The sequence below is a fragment of the Emydura macquarii genome, unplaced genomic scaffold, assembly GCF_026122565.2.
Source record: "Emydura macquarii macquarii isolate MOO-44397 ecotype Brisbane River unplaced genomic scaffold, CSIRO-AGI_Emac_v2 contig_2457, whole genome shotgun sequence".
NCBI classification, from domain to species: Eukaryota; Metazoa; Chordata; order Testudines; family Chelidae; genus Emydura; species Emydura macquarii.
This window is the reverse complement of record NW_027132594.1, coordinates 4,219,240-4,237,846: the sequence shown is the minus strand read 5'-3', so window position 1 is coordinate 4,237,846 and position 18,607 is coordinate 4,219,240. Positions and strand designations below refer to the sequence as shown.

At 37.6% G+C, this 18,607-nt stretch overlaps 1 protein-coding gene across 6 annotated transcripts in view; it reads left to right on the top strand.

Moving 5' to 3' along the window:
- Positions 1-18,607, top strand: part of SPAST (spastin) — a 59,811-nt gene that overhangs the window by 5,889 nt on the left and 35,315 nt on the right. For 3 of the 6 annotated variants that reach the window (XM_067562698.1, XM_067562697.1, XM_067562699.1), the window contains exons 3-7: positions 1,455-1,538; positions 8,196-8,291; positions 16,782-16,969; positions 18,004-18,137; positions 18,492-18,585. In XM_067562698.1, the coding sequence (XP_067418799.1) occupies positions 1,455-1,538; positions 8,196-8,291; positions 16,782-16,969; positions 18,004-18,137; positions 18,492-18,585 (596 nt within the window). The remainder of the gene's footprint in view (positions 1-1,454; positions 1,539-8,195; positions 8,292-16,781; positions 16,970-18,003; positions 18,138-18,491; positions 18,586-18,607) is intronic. The other 3 variants (XM_067562701.1, XM_067562700.1, XM_067562702.1) reach the window with 2 other exon arrangements.

Sequence of the window (18,607 nt, the reverse complement as noted above, 5' to 3'; positions counted from 1 at the left end):
TTTATACCGAAATGTTCTTAAAGTTCTTGAGTATTCCTGTAGCATCAATTTAAACTTGATCCATTTGAGTTGAGGCTTGCGGATTTGTTTGTGTTCTCACTGCTGTAGACTATGTTGTTGTGAATATAAATATAAATCAGTACCACCTACCCCCCATGCCAGTTCTGCTATGTTTGAGACACGTAAAAATACATTTTTCAGGTAAAGCTATACTACCCAGAAAAACCTGCTTCAGTTCGCAGATATGGCGAATGAATATAATAAGAACAGCCCCATACCAGATCAATGGTCCATCTAGCCCAGTATCCTGTCTCTGACAGTGGCCAGTGCCAGGTGCTTCAGAGGGAATGAACAGAACGGTAATTTCAAGTGGTCCAGTCCCATCTTCTGGCAGTTGGAGGTTCAGGGTCACCCGGAGGTTCAGGATCATCCGGGTTGCGTCCCTGACCATCTTGACTAATTGTCATTGAAGAACTTATTCTTCATGAATTTATCTAATTCTGTTTTGAACCCAGTCATACTTTTGGCCTTCATAACATCCCATGGCAACAAATTTCACAGGTTGACACTACATTGTATGAAGAAATACTTCCTTTTGTTTGTTTTAAACCTGCTTTTAATTTCATTGGTTCACCCTTAGTTCTTGTGTTGAAGTCCTAGGATAAATTGATAACATTGCATATAATCTGAAAAAACATTTCTATCTAAGATGTCATTAAGAGAGTTCCCACGTTTTTCTGCTCACTAAGTAATTTTTTAAAAACTTAAATTTGCCCATTCCTGCAGCAGTTATTTGAGAGACAACCTCAGACAGTTTCCATTTCTCAGGTATAGTAAATATAGTCCTGTAACTTAAAATGTTAACGACAGTCTATTTTACTAATACAGCACTCCCCTTCACTGTCAACATCTGGCAGAGCTGTTTTAATGTCAAGAGGTAGACAGGTTTTTAAACTGGGTGAGTTCTGTTTTTAGGGGTGGCCATAGAAATGTTTGTAACTCCATTACTGATATTTTGAAATTTGAATGAACACATTTAACTCAGTTTAAATTTGTCAGTTTTGCCAAAATGAAATCATACCTGCCTCTTGGTTACTGTTCTATCTATCCACCCACACACCCACTGTACTTTGTTTCCCTCATTGCTGTGTACAACCTTCACAAACCAAATGGCAGCATGCACCAGGTTGGCCTGGGGTGTCCGTGGACATGTACTGCAACACTTGAGTCTTCAGCTTTATACATGCAACTTTGTGAAAGCATATGGAGCCAATTTCTTACAGCATTTCTTTCTTTAAGTTAAGATCTTGGACTAAGGTTTTAATTTTATTTCAAAATTCCCTTACCGCTGGGGAGAGGGAAAGGTAGATGTCAGTTTTAATAGGGGAATTATTTTAGCACTTGTAAGCATTAACTTTTCATTCCTGTTTTAACACTGATTCGTTCTTCTCAAGGTGATCAGTGTGAACGAGCTCGTCGTCTGCAGTCTAAAATGATGACGAATTTGGCTATGGCAAAGGATCGTTTGCAGCTTCTAGGTACCAGTTGCTATTCATGATTTGGAAAGTTCGTACACATAATGACAATGTTATATAATGGATTAACTTAGTTTATTTCATTGTTTAAACTGAAGAGCAAAGAAATCATTGTAGATTTTTCCTCCTTTTTAAAAAAAAAAAAAAAAAATTGTAGTAGGATAGTGTGTTTCTCAGCTTTTTTAGGTTGGTGATCCCTTATGTGAAGTAAAAAAATTTGACAAGCCCCTTACAATTACTGTAAAAATATCAGAGAGAAGCCTATATAATACATCAAATATATTTGACTTCACAACCTTTGAAGGTTTTGATCACCTTGAAGTTATTCTGGACATTTTATTTTCTTTGCTTTAGAATTATAACAACATTTTTAAACACCTGCAATCCCCCTGATTGCCTTTTGTGACCCTGCTGGGGATTGCAGCCCCACTGGTTGAGAAACACTGTCTTAGTGTACTGGATTTCAGCTGTATAAAACTTATAGGTGTATTCATGTTCTGCAGGAAGCACTCAACAATTTAAACTAGTTCTACAATATTAATATAGTAATTACATTAACAATCTGATTCCCAATATGAATAACTGAAGTCGTTCAGTCTTATAAATAAGATTCAATAATTTTAAAAATCTAATGTCTGTGACTTTCATCTGATCATCTTTTTCTACTTAACTTTAGCGATTAAAGACCATTTCATTTCAGGAGCAATGTATGGTAAAGTCTGAGGTCTTATAAATGTTACAAAACTCGTTGTGATGGTTGTAAACACTCTACAAAAACAATAAAACTGACACCTGTGATTGGCAGTGAAATGTTATTGTGTAATTTTTTGGAGAATGACGCACTTTGTATACATATTTAAAAAAAAAAAAAAATTCTAGTAAAGCATCCTTTAAATACCATGCCCTGAAAGTGCTCTTAAAAATTCCATTTAAAAAAATTTGTCTTTTCTGTTCTACTGTTGATTTGTTTTATGAGGGTTTTTGCAGTAGGGAGAGATGGTCATTCTGGAAAGCTGCACCATGAAATGTGTTTGGATCTGACAGCCTTCGTCCTGGTTCTCTGTTTGGGCCTGCTTACTTCTACCTTCAAAATTGATTGTATTTGAGGCAAGAGTCCTAACTTCTTCTTGGTGCCTGAATGAAGAGTCTGAGGCATGAATGTCCCCTGTTTCCTTTGGCTCCCATTGCTCTCTGTCTTGATGTAGTGATTACAGCAGGAAGAAAGTGATTCTCCCTTTTTCTATACTCTCATTACTCCTGGCTCTGTGCAGGGATCTGGGGAGGGAATAAGTAGGTTCCCTCCCCAGCTGCTATCTCCCTATCCACTTCTGTTTCCTATTGTTGCTTGGAACTGTGCACATTCTTGGCCCAAAACTCAAAACAGCAGCAGCTCATCAAAATTAAATGCTCTCTTGAAGAGGCTAGGGGAAATCTGTCTCCTATAGTGATGTAATTGAGCAACAAAACAGTGAAATTAAATGTACGCTGTGCATTCAGGTGTGTAAACACATTTTTTACAATTTGGTTTTATTTATAGTCATTTTAAATGTAAATAGTAACAGTAGGCTTTAAAAAAATCAAATCACTTCTTTCTTCTTAGTTGATTGTATATGTTTGTTTTATGTGTGCAATACTTAGTCCTGATTTACCCCAGTTATGATAGTTTGCATGTATTAGCAAACTGAGTTGAATATTGGCCATGTATGCCCTTAAATGTATTCCTACAAAAGAAGATGTTAAAAGAAGGTAAAAGTTGAAAAGTTAAGAACTCAAAATTCAGGAAATGACATTAAGGACATACATGGAATCTGAAATCTTCATCTTTATTTGTATTATTGTAATCTTTAATTAATGTTCTTTGCTTCATTCTGTGTGCAGGCTGAAAAGTGAATGAAAGTAGAGGTACATAACAAATGAGGCAGGTGTCCTGTAAATCCATGTCTCATTCTAGTTCAAATTGTCTTTGAAGTAATATCTGTGTAAATCCACTGAAGTAATTGGTTTACTTTATTCTATATAGGTTCTTAGGCCTCCTCCATCACTGTAGTCTGAGCACCTGCTTCAGATTTATACCAGTGTAACTGAGGGCAAAATTTGGATGGGGAGCTGTACCTTAGTGGTGAAGACAGAATCATGCCTCAAATGTTTTAAAATTAACTTACTGGACTTGAATTCTACCATTAAAGATTTTTAACGTGAGACAGTTATATCATTGGGTGACATCAATTACACTGTTTATCCTTTTTTTCACTTTGTTTTAAATTTAAAATGTTGCACCCTTGCTTTTGTCACTTCTGTCATTCTTGCATACTTAATAAGGCAACATTACTGTGGAAATATTTGTGATGATGTAACTCAAATGTATACTTTAATGCAGATGCACAAAAGGGCTTAGATAAGCTTGCATGTGCAACTGTCTTTTGAGGGCTTAATTTTATGACCTTAGCCCCCACTCCTGCAGTTAGACCATTTCTGACAGACCCTTGCATCTGTGAGGAGACCCATTAAAATCAGTGGAGCTCTGTGCGGGCTTGAGAATCTGCCTGCAGAGATCCAGTTGCAGGATCAGGGACTAAATGTTGTTTTTTCCATAGTAGAATAGTAATCTTGTAGAATTTCCCACATTCTTAACAGATAGTCTCTTCATGATGACACCTACTTTAAAATATTTTGTCTGACCCAGTGAGAAATACCAAATGATTTAAGCTGTGTTTAGTAGAGATAAAGACATGGATGAGGGCTACCTGGCTGAAACTCAATTCAGATATGATGGAAGTGATGTTGGTAGTATAAGGAAAGCAACCAGATAATGACACTGATTACATCTGTCCCTTTTTAAGAGTGTGTCCAACATGTTTTATTTGACTTTGCATCTGTAGGTCCCATTGCATCCCTAACTGCTGTTTAAAAAATCATAGAAGCATTGATTGTAATAGCTTTTTTTCACGTTTGGCCAGGAGGCTGAGACCATTTATTCTGGATGTGGTCTGTGCTACTGTGATCCATGCTTTTGTTTTGAGATGAGATTACTGTTGGGCACTCTACTTTTAAGAGGTGACACTTTCAGTCTGCTTGGAAACTGAAGCTCATGCAGAATGTCTCTTTTTAGCTGAAGTTATCACTGTAAGGCAGTCCAGGATATCCAGTTAGGTTAGATGCTGAATTTACAAATTATTGTACTGTGGGTTAGAGGATCCATGGCTGCAATTTGCATGTGATAGGGACTGAGGTGACTTTGTATCTAGGAATGGCAGCTATATTCAGGAGGGGAAGTGGACCTGAATACTCTGAAGATCTTCATAAGCCTGGCATCCCAAATGATGGTTCTGATTCACTGGACAATCAGATCATTGTATTCTGTGTAAGCAGAGGCATAGGAGAGCTCTTCCTGTTTTGGGAAACCCTGCAGGTTTGTAATTGGGGAGTGTCACATAGGGCATTACTTGATGTCACCTACCTTGTAGGAATGATAAAATTGGAGCCTGGCTGCTTTGACTGAAAGGACTGTCTCTGAATTAGGAGGTGGTGGATCATATCTTTTTCCAGGAGGAACTGCTGTAGGATCGCACTCATCCCAGCTCTGACCAACAAGATATAGATGGTGTGACACATTAGGAAGACACTTGCACTGGCAAGGGATGTTGTCTCTATCCACTGAGATAGAAAGCTTGCAAATCATCCCACCAACACCCCCTTTAGTAGAGGCCCTGGTGAAATTCAGGCATAAATTTCAGTGATTTTAGGCCTTGTCCACATTGGCACTTATGCCAGCAAAACTTTTGTTGCTTAGTGGTGAGGGGAAAAAAAAAAACCACCCCAGGGCAACATAAGTTTTGCCAGCATAAGTGTTTGTGTGGACAGCGCTATGACATAATTGCCGCTGCTCGTTTAGGTGGTTTTATTATGTCGGCAGGAGAGTTCTCTCCTGTCAACATAACATGGCTACTCAAGTGCTCTTATACAGTTGTGCCACTGCCAGTTTTAAGTGTAGACTAGCCCTTTAATCATTTGCTGTGGAGTGAAACAAATGTTTCCCTGTTTTGTTAAGGATGGTGATGGCTACTTGCTTCTTCTGGACAGCTTTTTTATTTAAGCTTAATATATTTGTTCATAAATAGGAAATGTATGAGAACAGAGCTTCAAGAATTATGAAACTTAAGAAATTGGGTGATCTGTGGAGAACAAATTTACTTTTATAGGAGTCAGATAAGTGCTATCAACACGAGAAGAAATTAGAAGCTGTTTACTGTATCTGACAAGCTGAGCAAAGAGTTTATTTATTAAATTTGATATACAATGGAAGCTGGTCTCAAGGAAAAAGTAGACTGCAGTTTTTCTTGGATGTTAAGAAGCTTTATCAGACTAATACATCTCCTGGGAGATAGAAAAATCTAATTCATCTATTGAGTTTTTTAACTCCTTTGTTTGGAAGTGAACACTTAAATGGAAGGGAAAATCTCCCAGGAAGAGAGCTATTAATTCCTTGGAGGGAGGAAAAAGGTTCTCTCATGTTAAGGCACTGACTCTAAAAGAAAAGAAGAACTGCAGTACTTGCACTGTGTAATTTCATATGAATTATTAAGAAGGAGAGACTAGGCTCCTTTACTTTCACCTTCTCTAGTACTGTGAACTTCTTTTCTGTTCAGTTGTCAGTGGGAATCTTTTGTTCATTCCGAATCAAAACTGTTTAACGATTTTATCTCAAGCCACAATAAGATGCTTAGTAACAAGGGATTTTTAGGATCAGATCTTCTGTCCGGAAGGAGACTCTAGGGATCAGCTGGTATAGACCAAGACCAACTAATATTTTAGAGGGCTTTGCGTGAGGAGGCCAGAGGAGATGAGGGATCTGAAATCTTACTTTAAATATTAGCCCAAATGAAAATGGCTAACTTTTTTGGGGGGGGGCAAAGAAAAGGGCTATATCCTTGTATAGGTTAATAAATGAAGGATCTTACAGACTAAGTATATATTGTGTACATGTAAATAATATATGAAAACACACACACTTATTTTAAATTAGTGGATCTCCCTGCCAGTAACCTGCCTCTTTAAAAATGACTGTCCATGTCCATACGAAGGGCAAAGTCATGTCTAAAGTTCTAATTGTGTATTCTGACACAGGGCTTTTTCCCAGTATAGACAGGCCTTTAGGCAAAATGCAACAAGTTGATATAGCAAACAACTGGAAGGAGCTAGGGAGGGAAGACTTGGGAAATGGTAATAAGAATTGTATATGTAGGCAAAATAATTTAAAAATCAGCAATCCCTTCTGGCAATACATCTGTTGTTGTACAATACAATACTGTCTTTTGGCAGTTTCTTTTAGGCGTTTTAGGGGTTGGCAACCTTACAAAAGGGCCATGCCCAATCTTTCTCCCCACCTCTCTCCCAGTGCTGGTGGCAGGGGCAGTCTGGAGCCCCATTCCGGCGGCAGTGTTGGCAATGAGCACAGAGTGTCGTGGCTCTGGCCAGGGTGCCAACCTCCTATGTAAGGGGTTGAGAGAGAGGATAGTGGCTTTTCAGATTAGTTCTGGAAAGGTATATGTATAAAGATGGAGTTAAATTGTATTTTTCTATTTTTATTTGTGTTTTTAATAATTTACCCATCACTGTGGTAACTGAGCACAAAGATATTTTTGGGGAAAGCTAACATGGGTGATTGAGGCTGGCGATAGCAGCAGAGGAGAAGGACTGTGGAAAAGTGATTGTAATAGTAAACTAAAAAGTAGATAATAGGGAGGGACAAAGTTTGTGAGGGGCCTTAACAGCAAGGGCCAAAAGTTTGTATCTGTTGCAGTGAAGAAAGAGGAACGATGGAGTGACTTAAGCAATATCAGGAATATTTATTTTTTAACTTGTGGAGTTGAGGGAAGGCTTCTGTCATTCAAAGTATCTCTTGACTATTTTTTTATTTGTTCACTGCTAATAGCTTAGTTATGTTGTGCCATGCTTGTTTGTGATAAAGTCCTTCCCCTTAATCTTAAATTATTTTCATGAAACACATTCAGATGTTACTCAAGTTAACCTTGTTTCTGACCAAGCCAAAGTCTATTTTACAGCATTTTAAAAAAATTACATGTAACTGCCTAAGAAATGAGAACTCTATGAACTTCAATTCAGATTTTGAAATCCTGAAGTCACCTATCTCATTTGAGTACTATAAGCTGTCAAACAAGTTTTGCTTATGGCAGAAACATTAAGTGTAAAATGTGGACTAGCTTACATACTTGTTTCAGTGAACCACTTCATACATGAAAAAGAGTATTTGCCCCATGCAGATGGTCAACACAAGCTCCTAATGGAAGACTTCCAGGAATGGGATTATCATACAAATCCCCATATCAAATGGAGTCAAGATGATAAATCCTGTGCAGTGCCTTTGGAAAAAAATCTTCTAATTTGAGTTTTTTTTTATGATTACTTTTACTAATTCTGTGATTGACTGCCAGTTTAAAACTGGTTTAATAGATTTGTACTATAAGTTCACAAAGTAGTTAGCATAAATAGAAATATCCCTTTTATCTTTGACCTTTACATCAAATATACTGAAGCCAAAGTTGTCATTTCTATGTGATCAGCATACATAAATTTCATTGGTTCATTTTTTGTTTTTTATTTGTTTATTTTGTCCTTTTTCCCCCTCTGTTTGTTGCATAGAGAAGCTGCAGGCAGTTTTGCAAATTCCCAAGCCGCAAATGGAGGTCTATAATGACAGTACTAACCTGGCATGCCGCAATGGACATCTCCAGTCAGGTGGGTTTGGTTTCACCAGCACCGAATTAATCAGATTAATCTGAAAATATGCTGAGTTTCCTGGCCCCACCTTCATTTGTTAAAATTTGTATGTTTCTATTTTAAAGAGTTTGTATAAATACATTCCATCCTCATAAAGCTCTTTGTTAATACTGTTTTTGTTATATTGCAGTACTCAGCTGTCTCTCAAAACAAGTTCTCCTGTGTTGCTCCTCTTCAGGGTTTTCAAAAAGTTAGGATCCAAAAGAGTTTACCTTAATGTGCTTTAATCTAGTTATATTTCAAAGAGGACTAGATCAAAGTGTATTAATGAACTGTTAATGCACATCAGCAGGATCCACACAGAAAGTTAGGCTATGGCTGGCTAGTGCAAGGTAGAGTCACACAACCACTTGCTATAAACTAAATGTTTGTATAAACAAGCCCAAAAGACAGAATTCCAAAAACAGTTTTCTTGTGGTTATGTTTTTTAAAGGAGGTTAGCATGATCATACTTTATACTTTAAATGTTAGCTCTTGATTTCTGGCATCTCCTACTAGAAGTAATTTGCTGTTGTCATAGTTGGCATAAGACGTTCTTGGAAAAAGTCTTTATTTGGTTTTAAGTTTATAATATAGGATCTGAACTCACATTAGATTGCTTTAACTAAATGTCAGTTTGTGTTTGTAAAAGTTTGTGAGGTTTTTTTTTTTTACTTTAAGAGCAGAAAACATAAAATCACAAGTGTTGCTGTTTGTTTAATTTTTAACTATAGATTTTCAGTTGGAAGAAGGGTTTTTTCCTCTTTTCTCCCAAGTGAATATACCAAGACTACTAAATTGTCAGAAAAAGTGTATTTCCAGTTCAACTGCTACACAATGAAGCAAAAAGTCTCCTGAATTTCATAAACTGTGTTAAGAATTAAAAGAATGTTTAAAGCCAACAATATGGTGTAGTCAGAACTTACCAGAGAGGGCACATAGGAAGTCTGTGGTGGAGCAAGGGCTTGAACTGAGGTCACCCCAGTCCTAGGCTAGTACCCCTAGCCATTGGATTTTTCTTACCTTTATTTCTGTGTTTAAATACATCTGTTTCTCACGTTCATCAGCTACTCAGATAAATTTCATACTGTGAAAAACAAATTTTAATTAAAATCAATGGATATTTTTCCACCCACGCCTGCTGGAAATGGAGAAATGTTTTGCTACAGATTTGAATTGGTAAATTATATCCCTGCTGGCTTCTTACACTTAAAAAAAATCACTGTCAAGGGAAAAGCTACACTGCCAAATTTCAGGATTAGTGGATTATTCGCATAGATTCACACACCCCACTTCTTCCGAGCCTTTTGTGAAGAATTTCTTGAAGTAGTGAAGGGTTACTGAGTCACTGTCTCTCTTGTACTTCAGAACATTGGATGAGCAGTGGCAGGTAGTAATGGAATGTCTCACAGGGTAAGAGGACTGGACTAGCAGACTAGGGTAGGTAAGGTAAAGTGATGGATACATTTTCTCTCCCGCCCCCTTCCCCCCCCCACCCCCCCCCAAAAAAAAAAAACAAAACAAAAACCCAAAACCCCATTTCTGGCAGAAGCTAGAAAGCTTTAGGAAGGGACAAAGATAAAGTTCTTTCTCCCTCTCTGAAGCAAGAGGGACGCTTCAAATTTATAAGACCTCTGCTAACCACAGGCAGATTTGAAGTACAGCATTCCCAAATAAGATATAGAATGAGACAGAGAGAGGTATCCAAGCACGCTTCTCCTTCGTGGTATAGGGGCTTTTCATCAGGTTGTTGCTTCTTGATCTTGCTGGAGGGGATCCCACCCTGGTCTTTATATCTGTCTAGATGTCTGGTACATTTTTCAAGTTCTGTTCATAAGGATAAGGGGGAGCTTACAGTCTTGTCTTGCGTTCTCTGTAAAGGTACTGTCTTAGCTCTGCTTTAATAAGTTAATCATCCTGCCAACTTCCTTCTCACACATACCCTTCCAATATAACAAGAATATAAGTATAATGTTAATAAAAAGTGCCTTGATTTTTATCTGGAACAGATTAAAGATTTTAGAACATCTGGCTTTTTTTTCCAATTGCTGCTGGTACAGGGGGTCAAAGCCAAACACCTTCCAAGGGACATTCCTCTGTCTAAATAGCTGTCTGCATTTCTCATGGCTATTCTTTGGCAGGCCTGTATCATCAAGGTTTTTCTTTCAAAGCATTATTCTTTGGATTGAGTCTTTAAACTCTGTTTCTGGCCCTCTCCTCCCAGGTCAGATACCTCCAAGTAACTTCAATGTATATTGGATGACTCTACTTTTCATTTTGAAAATCTGGTCCCTTGGATTTTTATAAAACCCTTTACTATTGTGACACTGATGTCTTGTCTTTCATTTGTGCAGCTAGTCATTTATAGATGAGTCTGTGGAGCTCTGTAGAGTGTACAAGTGAGTAGTCTTATGACAAAACTTCTCTTGGAGAATAAGTTACTTAATGTACCTATTGTTCTTCTTCTTAGACTAGATTCCAACCAATCTACCCAAATTCTTCCATAGGGATAGATATACTTTGCATATTTGTTTCTTGTATTAAAAAATGGAGGCATTATAGGTGACTTTATAACTCCTAGCAATGGCAGGAACAAGTCTTCATGGATTTATTTTTATGTTAATCCTTATGTGATACATGCTTCAGCAGCAATTAACTGGAATATTGCAATACTCCTAATATACTTACTTTGCCTTACTCCTGGGTCTCAAGTCATGCTGAAATTCATTATAACATTGAGTCCATCAAGAACAATTAGAGGAAGTACCATACAGCTCTGTGTTGATACAGTGTTAATGATACAGTACCACAGTTTGGGTATCCAGAGTTTAGGTTTTGTTTATACTTGAAAAGGTTTCAGTATAGGTATACAGGTAAAGATATATTGGCAAACCTCCTAGTGAAGACGCACCTTTTACTGATACAGTTTAAACTAGTTACCCGAATGGAGTAAGCTATAAAAAAATGACTTTTTTGCCAGTATAGGTAAAACTAGGGCTTTTGCTGACCTAGCTCTCTCAGAGGTACAGGGAAAATAATCACACTGACATAGCTATGCTGGCAAAACTTGTACATGTAGACCAGGCTTTAACAGATCTTTAACTTACTTTCAGAGAAGTGAAGGGAATTAAGCAGTTCCTGTAGTTGTCTTTTAACTTGATTGGATGTTGCTGAAATACTTGAACATGTATTTACTGAATGGGAATATTATGAATGAATATATATGAATATTATCTTCAATGAAAGCTCTTCCAAATGAATAAAAGACTAATAATTATGAATGATTTGATAGTCTTGTATTTGGTGCACAGATACCAGTCTGATGATTGGATCAAAAATGCCTGGGTAAGCAATCTGAGTAGGGCCTTACCAATTTCACGGCCATGAAAAATGTGTCATGGACCATGAAATAAGCCCTTCATTATGAAATCCATCTCCTCCCATCTTGCTGAGAGTGCCCTGGTTGGGGGCAGCAGCCCAAGAGCTTCTTGCAGCCAAAGGAAACTTTGGATGTTGGTCCGATCTCTTCAGTGCTGCTAGGAGTGCCCCAGTTGGGTGCTCCTAGCTGTTAGTTCCACCGGGACTGAGGAAGGACAGGACTTGTTTTTCCCCTGCATGGCTGCTCTCGATGGGGAGATCATATGTACTTCCAGAGGCAGCACAGAAGTGAGTGTGTCTCACATCTGCACTGCAGTAGCTCCAGAACTTCCTGCAGCCAGGGGAGGTACCTGGAGGTGGGTCTGATGCACTTCTCTGCCTGCCTTCTCTCAGGGGGACAAGTCCTGTTCATCCCCAGCTCACCCAGGAATCAGGCTCAGGGCTTCCACCCCCCATGGCTTGTGCTGGGGCTCAGGACACCCATTTTTCCAGGGGGCCCCCAAATTGACTGGGGTCTCTGGGCATGGGCCCTGTGGGCCTGTATGTTAATCTGCTACGGGCTGGGGCTAGCAGCTAGGCGCCCCTGGCTGGGGTGCTCCCACAGCAAGGGGGAGATTGGATCCATATCCACCTCTGGGAGCCTCCTTTGGCTGCAGGAAGCTCTGTGGCTGCTGACTTTAGAGCCCAGAAGTGAGGGTGGCAGTCTTGTGACACCCTCCCCCCAACCACAACAGTTTTGCGCACACACACGCACACACGCGCGTGCGCGCGCACACACACACACACGAGTGACCTCCTTTTGGATTGGGACCCTCATGGTTAAAACACTCTGAAATTTCAGATGTTTACATCTGAAAACATGAAATTGACTAATTTTCAAATCCTATGCCTATGAAATTGACCAGAATGGACACTGAATTTGTTAGGTACCTATCTATAAGATACTTTTTTAAAAATGGAGAAAGATTTCATGGTCATGGTTTTGTTAGTAGAGTTGCATTAGAATTGCTGACTCACTGAGCTTAAATCTGAATAAAACCCATTTTCCTGGGGGTTTGGCATTAGTAAAATACTTTTTGAGCAGAAACTTGCCCTTCAAGAACTCACTCTTTTAACCAACTCAAAAGCACAAAAGTTGGTTTATTCTTTTTTGAAATAAGTGAATTACTGTTTTTAATAGAAAACCTGAATAACATATTTAAAGTGCACATTGGAACAGTCTTCCTCATCCAATACTACTTGTGTTCCCCAATTTTTAGTATTGTCAAGCTTGGTAATTCAACTGCATCTTTCATCAGCAGAGTGTTTTTAAAAAAAAAAAAAAAAAAAAAAAGTATATATCGTACTCAAACTGCTTTCTCCTACAGTGTAGTCTGGAATCGGAGACCTGTGTTCTCCATTTAATCACAAAGACAGCAACAGCTTCTGTGGCAATCCTTAGATAAAATTTGGCTGTCTGCTTGTGTGGGGGGAGGGTTCGGGGGGGTGTCGGATGGATGTGTATTGTAGACTGCAAGATGGCCTTTATACCTTGATTGTTGCAACTTAATTTTTCAGTGTTAGGGCTGCGTGCTGAAAAGAGGAATAAACAAGTAGCAAAAACACAGGATATACAGAAACAAAGCGGAATGGAAACTTTACCATTGGCATAGTTACTGAATTGGGTTAACCAGGCCAGTGTATTACAAAGGTGATTCAAGTTCCAAATTGAAGCTAGGTTATCTATCTCATTCTTGAAATTTAGATCTAAAAACTTAAGATTTTTTTATATACCAGTTCAACCTTTCCAAGACATTTCTAGATGCTGATTTTTTTTTTAAGTCTATGATTCTGGAAATATTATGTGACATATTATATCCATGCAGATTTTTGGGTTGCAAAATATCACTTTTGACCACAGAGCAAAAATCAGTTTTGTATTAGTTTCTTTTTAAAAACTGCTGTGACTTTAGGAATATTTACAAGTATACAGCAAAATGTATCTGTTTTGGGATGTGATATTTTATGGAGATAAACAGAAGAAACTGAAGTACAGTTCTGCAAAAGATACATATCACAGTATTGCCACACCCAAGAATAAAAAATGCATGACATTGGTTTAAATCACGAGATCTAAACAAATTGCTTTTTTGTATACTTTTTGAATTTCTAGGCAGCCCCTTGCTCCCAAGTTTGTGTTGAAAATGTGTTCCCCCATACTTGGGGTATATCTACACTGCAGTCAGAGCTGTGTATGCAGCAGGTATAGACATACCCAGGCTAGCTTTGATCTAGCCAGCCTGAATAACAATAGTAATGAAAGTGGTGGCATGGGCTAGCCACTCAAGCGGATACCTGACATCCTGGACAACTGGGCTGCCCCAATCCACAGCTCTTCTTATTCAAGCTAGCTAGCTGCTTCATTGCTGGGTTGAAAATGTGGAATTACTAGGTGCAAAAAGTTACTGTTGGACCTCTTAAAGCCCTGAATAGTGGCAAGAAAGTTACTGTATAAAAATCTGAACCTGGAGAGCTTGAGGTTTTCTAGAAACCTAGGTAAATTGAGTGATCGTTCCCATTACAAGCCTCACTCCATCTTCTCCTAATCCTCCTCATTTGCCTCTGTCATGTTTCTCCTTAAAATTGTGATGATCTGATCTTTTGGCAGGGGAGAGAATGTTTCATTTTGGAAAGTTTGATTATTGGGTAGGGTGTTTGAGAGAAGAATTTGAAGGAAAACAGTCTTCACTTTTAGAAGTCTTCTAATTTCTTTTTAATCTACTTCAAATGAGTAAATTTAAAGAACAATTCAAATTTGAGATTTTTTTTTCCTTCGTGTAATTTAGTACATAGGACTGTCTTTAGAATGTTAGGTAGGTAATTTTGGAGTAACCTGCTACAAATAATCAGTTAACTGATCCTTAGACTTCTGTGCCAATTCAGAAGTTCATACTTCTTAAAATTTAAACTTCGAGTTTATAAACTCTGTAACCATAGCCTACAGAGCTTGTGAACTTTTAAGCCCTAGAGTTTGGCTCAGGAACTTTACCAATTATGCAAGCATGTCCTCTTTAGTTCACACATTCAGGAACTCAGTTCTGGTTCAGGGATTTTTATAAGCTTAACACATCTCCAACAGAGTTTATAAAGGCCTGGACCTAATATCTCCAGTTCAAAAGATTTAGCTAGCCACTATGGTAAAATCTCCAGTTCAGAAGACTTAACTAACCACTATGGTAAAGCATTTAAGATTCCTCAAGGTCCTTAGATGTTGCTTGCAAGGTGAGCTGGCTGTATTTTCACTGTTGACCACTGTAGATTTTATGTAACTTGTAAAAGGTTGGATCTCTGGTGCAGGAAGGCGTGGCCTGACTGCTGCCTTTTTAAGCTATTTAGACAACACTTACAGTTCCTGGAAAGTCTGTCACACTAACAGCTACGAATGCACAGGCTCCATAAAGTTCCTCACTTGAGCTTAGTTATAGATAAATTTGTATGAAGAATTTATAAATGTGCAGAAAAATTCAATATCCCTTCCAAAGTTAAGATAAATAATGGACATTATGAAACGTAATGCTCCTGCTTCCCTGAAATATTTTTGCTTCACACTTCTTATATATCTTTGAAAATAATTTTTTTTTTTACATTCTGAAAGTGCTTTCTCTAGAAAATGAATAATTTCTAGGAAGAAATTAAAAAACACTTCAAAGAAGTTCTTTCTTGTTGAGGTTGGAAATGTGCATGTTTAAACAAAACATTACAATCTTGAAGTTAAAAATAAACCAAATAAAAATATCTGAAAGTTGGTTAACTTGTAGCTAAAGTTCATCAACCAACCTTCCTTAACTCTTATGTCTTATCCTCTCTACCTGTCCAGAAAGCAGTCTTTCTTTAGTAATCCTATGTCGTGTAGCCTCATCTGCATTTCCATTACAGGCTACAAAACCTATTTTTGCTTTCCCTCACTGTATGTGGACTGTGCACTGACCATAAACCCAACCGTCCCCTAGTCCACTTACTTGTTACAGAACATCAGTGCCATATCTTGCCATCCAACATCCAGCAATCGTGAGCCTGGGAACCTTATTTTACCCTGTTCAACTCATGTGTATGGACTAGATACCCCAGTGTACTTACCTTATTAACCCTACAGATTCAATCCAAATAGCTTTCTTTGTATGTACTGGCCACATGTGACTGTATCAGTGACCAAAACTGAGACCTTCTTTCTTATCTATGGAGGAAAGCCAGAGCAAGCATCAGATGTATTGCATTATTTGTGCTCAGTGCTGTAATAGTTTAAGATGGACCTGTATCACTGTTAGGTATATGGTAGGCAGGGAGACTGCCTCAAAGCTGTTTAGTTTTCTCAAAAACCCCCAAACAAACACACCCACACACAAATCCCCACCTCTGAATTTCTTCAGTTTGGGCCCTTCACATTTTAAAACTCCAACTTGTTTATGATGAGAAGGTTTTATAATCTCAATTACCTTAATATTTTTAGCAGGAAATGAAAATATGACATTCTAAATAATGGAATTTGAAAACTACACCATATGTAGGATTTGTGCAGTAAATTACTGTTAACTTCTAAAGCACAATGCTGTGGGCATTCCTTTTCTTAGGGAGAGGGGTACTTTGGACTTAGACTTAGGGACCTTTTTGTACAGCAATTTTGTACTCCTTAAATATTTGAATCTTTATGATCAGTATCCTCCCTGTAATACTCCCTTGAGGTAGTGGAAGAGGGATAGTTTTTTTTGTTTGTTTTGTTTTTTAATGTTTGCTAAAAATTGCATTTGTGGGTTTTTTTAAAGATTGCTAACTAGCATAGATTTCAAAATAACTTATTTAAATTAAGGGTTAAACTTAAGCAGAAAACAGTGTTTTTATGGCATCCTAAAGGGTTAGGCTTTTTTACTCTTAAAAGACCCTTTCACTTTTATTGTCAAGCAAGTTAGAAAACTCTGACTTAAGGTAGAATATTTTTACTTTTTTACATGCTGTGTTTTACAACTGAGATTGTGACGTGCATAAACAATTTTATTAACACTATGCCATGTTTAATATGCTGTTATGACAACATTGGCTCTCCTTTTTCCTTTGTAGAATGTGGAGCTGTTCCAAAAAAGAAGGATCCTTTAACGCACACAAGTAACTCCCTTCCTCGTTCAAAGACTGTTGCAAAAACTGGCTCCACAGGCCTTTCTGGTCACCATAGAACCCCTAGCTACAGTGGGATATCAACTTTCTCTGTATCTAGACAGGGATCCAATCCTACAACTTCAACACAGAAGGTATGCCAAGGATGAAAATTCCAGCAGTTGCTGGGCACTTAATGCAAAGCCCATGACAAGCTCTAGTTTTACTAAATGTAGTCTAACCTCACATAGCAGTATTTCATTTTAAGATGAGAATACTAAATGCACATTTTCAGTTGCTTAAGATATTTTAAAAACTAAATTTTTGGTCTGAAACTCTTTAGGCTTGGTCTCCGTTTCAGAATGAATAAAAAACCCACAAAACCCCTTAAATCATACTTTGACTTTAAGCCAAGAATGTTTTTAATTGAATTAAAAGGTTTATTTGTACTAAAATGGCATTTTTAAACTTATTACCCACTAGAGCTAAAAGATACCTAGAAATAATTTTATTGAAGAACCCTAGACTCCTTTTTTCTTTGTTCTTCCTGTTCCCCATAAGCCATGCATGTACAAATAGCTTTGTTTCTTAGCCCTAGTGATCATGCTTAAAGAAGGCTAATTACATGGTGAGAATGCACTTGAAGTATAGTAGTAAAAGGCAACTCCAATAAGACAGAGTCCCCCCCAAAATGAAACAACTAGAGAACAGCAAGAAAAGGACAAGAGACAGAAAACCTGATTAGAAATATAATGGAGACTTCAGTGATGGAATGGTGTGAGGGGATGTAGCAAGGGGCCCCAGTGCCAAAGCATTAGCAGGGTGGAGCTTGACTAGTAAAAGTGTGGAACTCTCCAAACTATTGGTTGTTTGTGGTCTTTTTGAATACACACTGGGGAAAAAGTCACCATTCTTATGGAAAGTGAATCCAAATGGAATATTTACCAATCCTTATTTTCTAAAATGGAGTATTAACTTTAATTTTAGAAAAAATAATTACAGCTGCAAGTTCAAATACACTAGCATAGTAAATACAGTAGGGTGGCCCATGACAAATATATCAAAATATCTGGCACTCAACATGCCAAGTTTTACAACTGAAATTGTGACATATAAACAATTGTATTAACAGTTTGTCTTTAAAACATGTATTTGAGAAGTGTGAACTGATTTTGTGTCTTGTCTTAAGGCTACTTCAAAAAATAGCAGAACTAACAAGCCTTCTACTCCTACAACTGCTGCTCGAAAAAAGAAAGACATGAAGATATTTAGAAATGTTGATAGTAATCTTGCTAATCTAATTCTGAATGAAATTGTTGACAAGTAAGTCAAACATAAATGTATGTTTATATTCAGAAGTCAAGTAACTTCTGGGATTGTATTTTGAATGAAAAACTAGTCACATTTCTTCTTGGAAAGAATGAAAATCAGTTAGAAAATGTTCTGAGTTAGATAATTTTTTGAAATTTTATTTTTCATGTTGACAAGGAACTAACTAGCCTTCAGAATGAACAGGTGCTTAAAGACAGCAAAATGTTCAGTAGTATAAATTTAGTTAGTTTCAAATTGGTTCCTTAAAAATGGTTAAATGCATGAAATGAATCAGCTGCAGGGTTTAAAAAAAAAAAAAAAAAGTATCCCATTGTTAAGCTAATTGATATTCCATTTCTTTGTTAGTGGGCCAGCTGTCAAATTTGATGATATTGCTGGACAAGAGCTGGCTAAACAAGCACTGCAAGAAATTGTTATCCTTCCCTCCCTTAGACCTGAGGTAAGCAATCAGATAATATTTG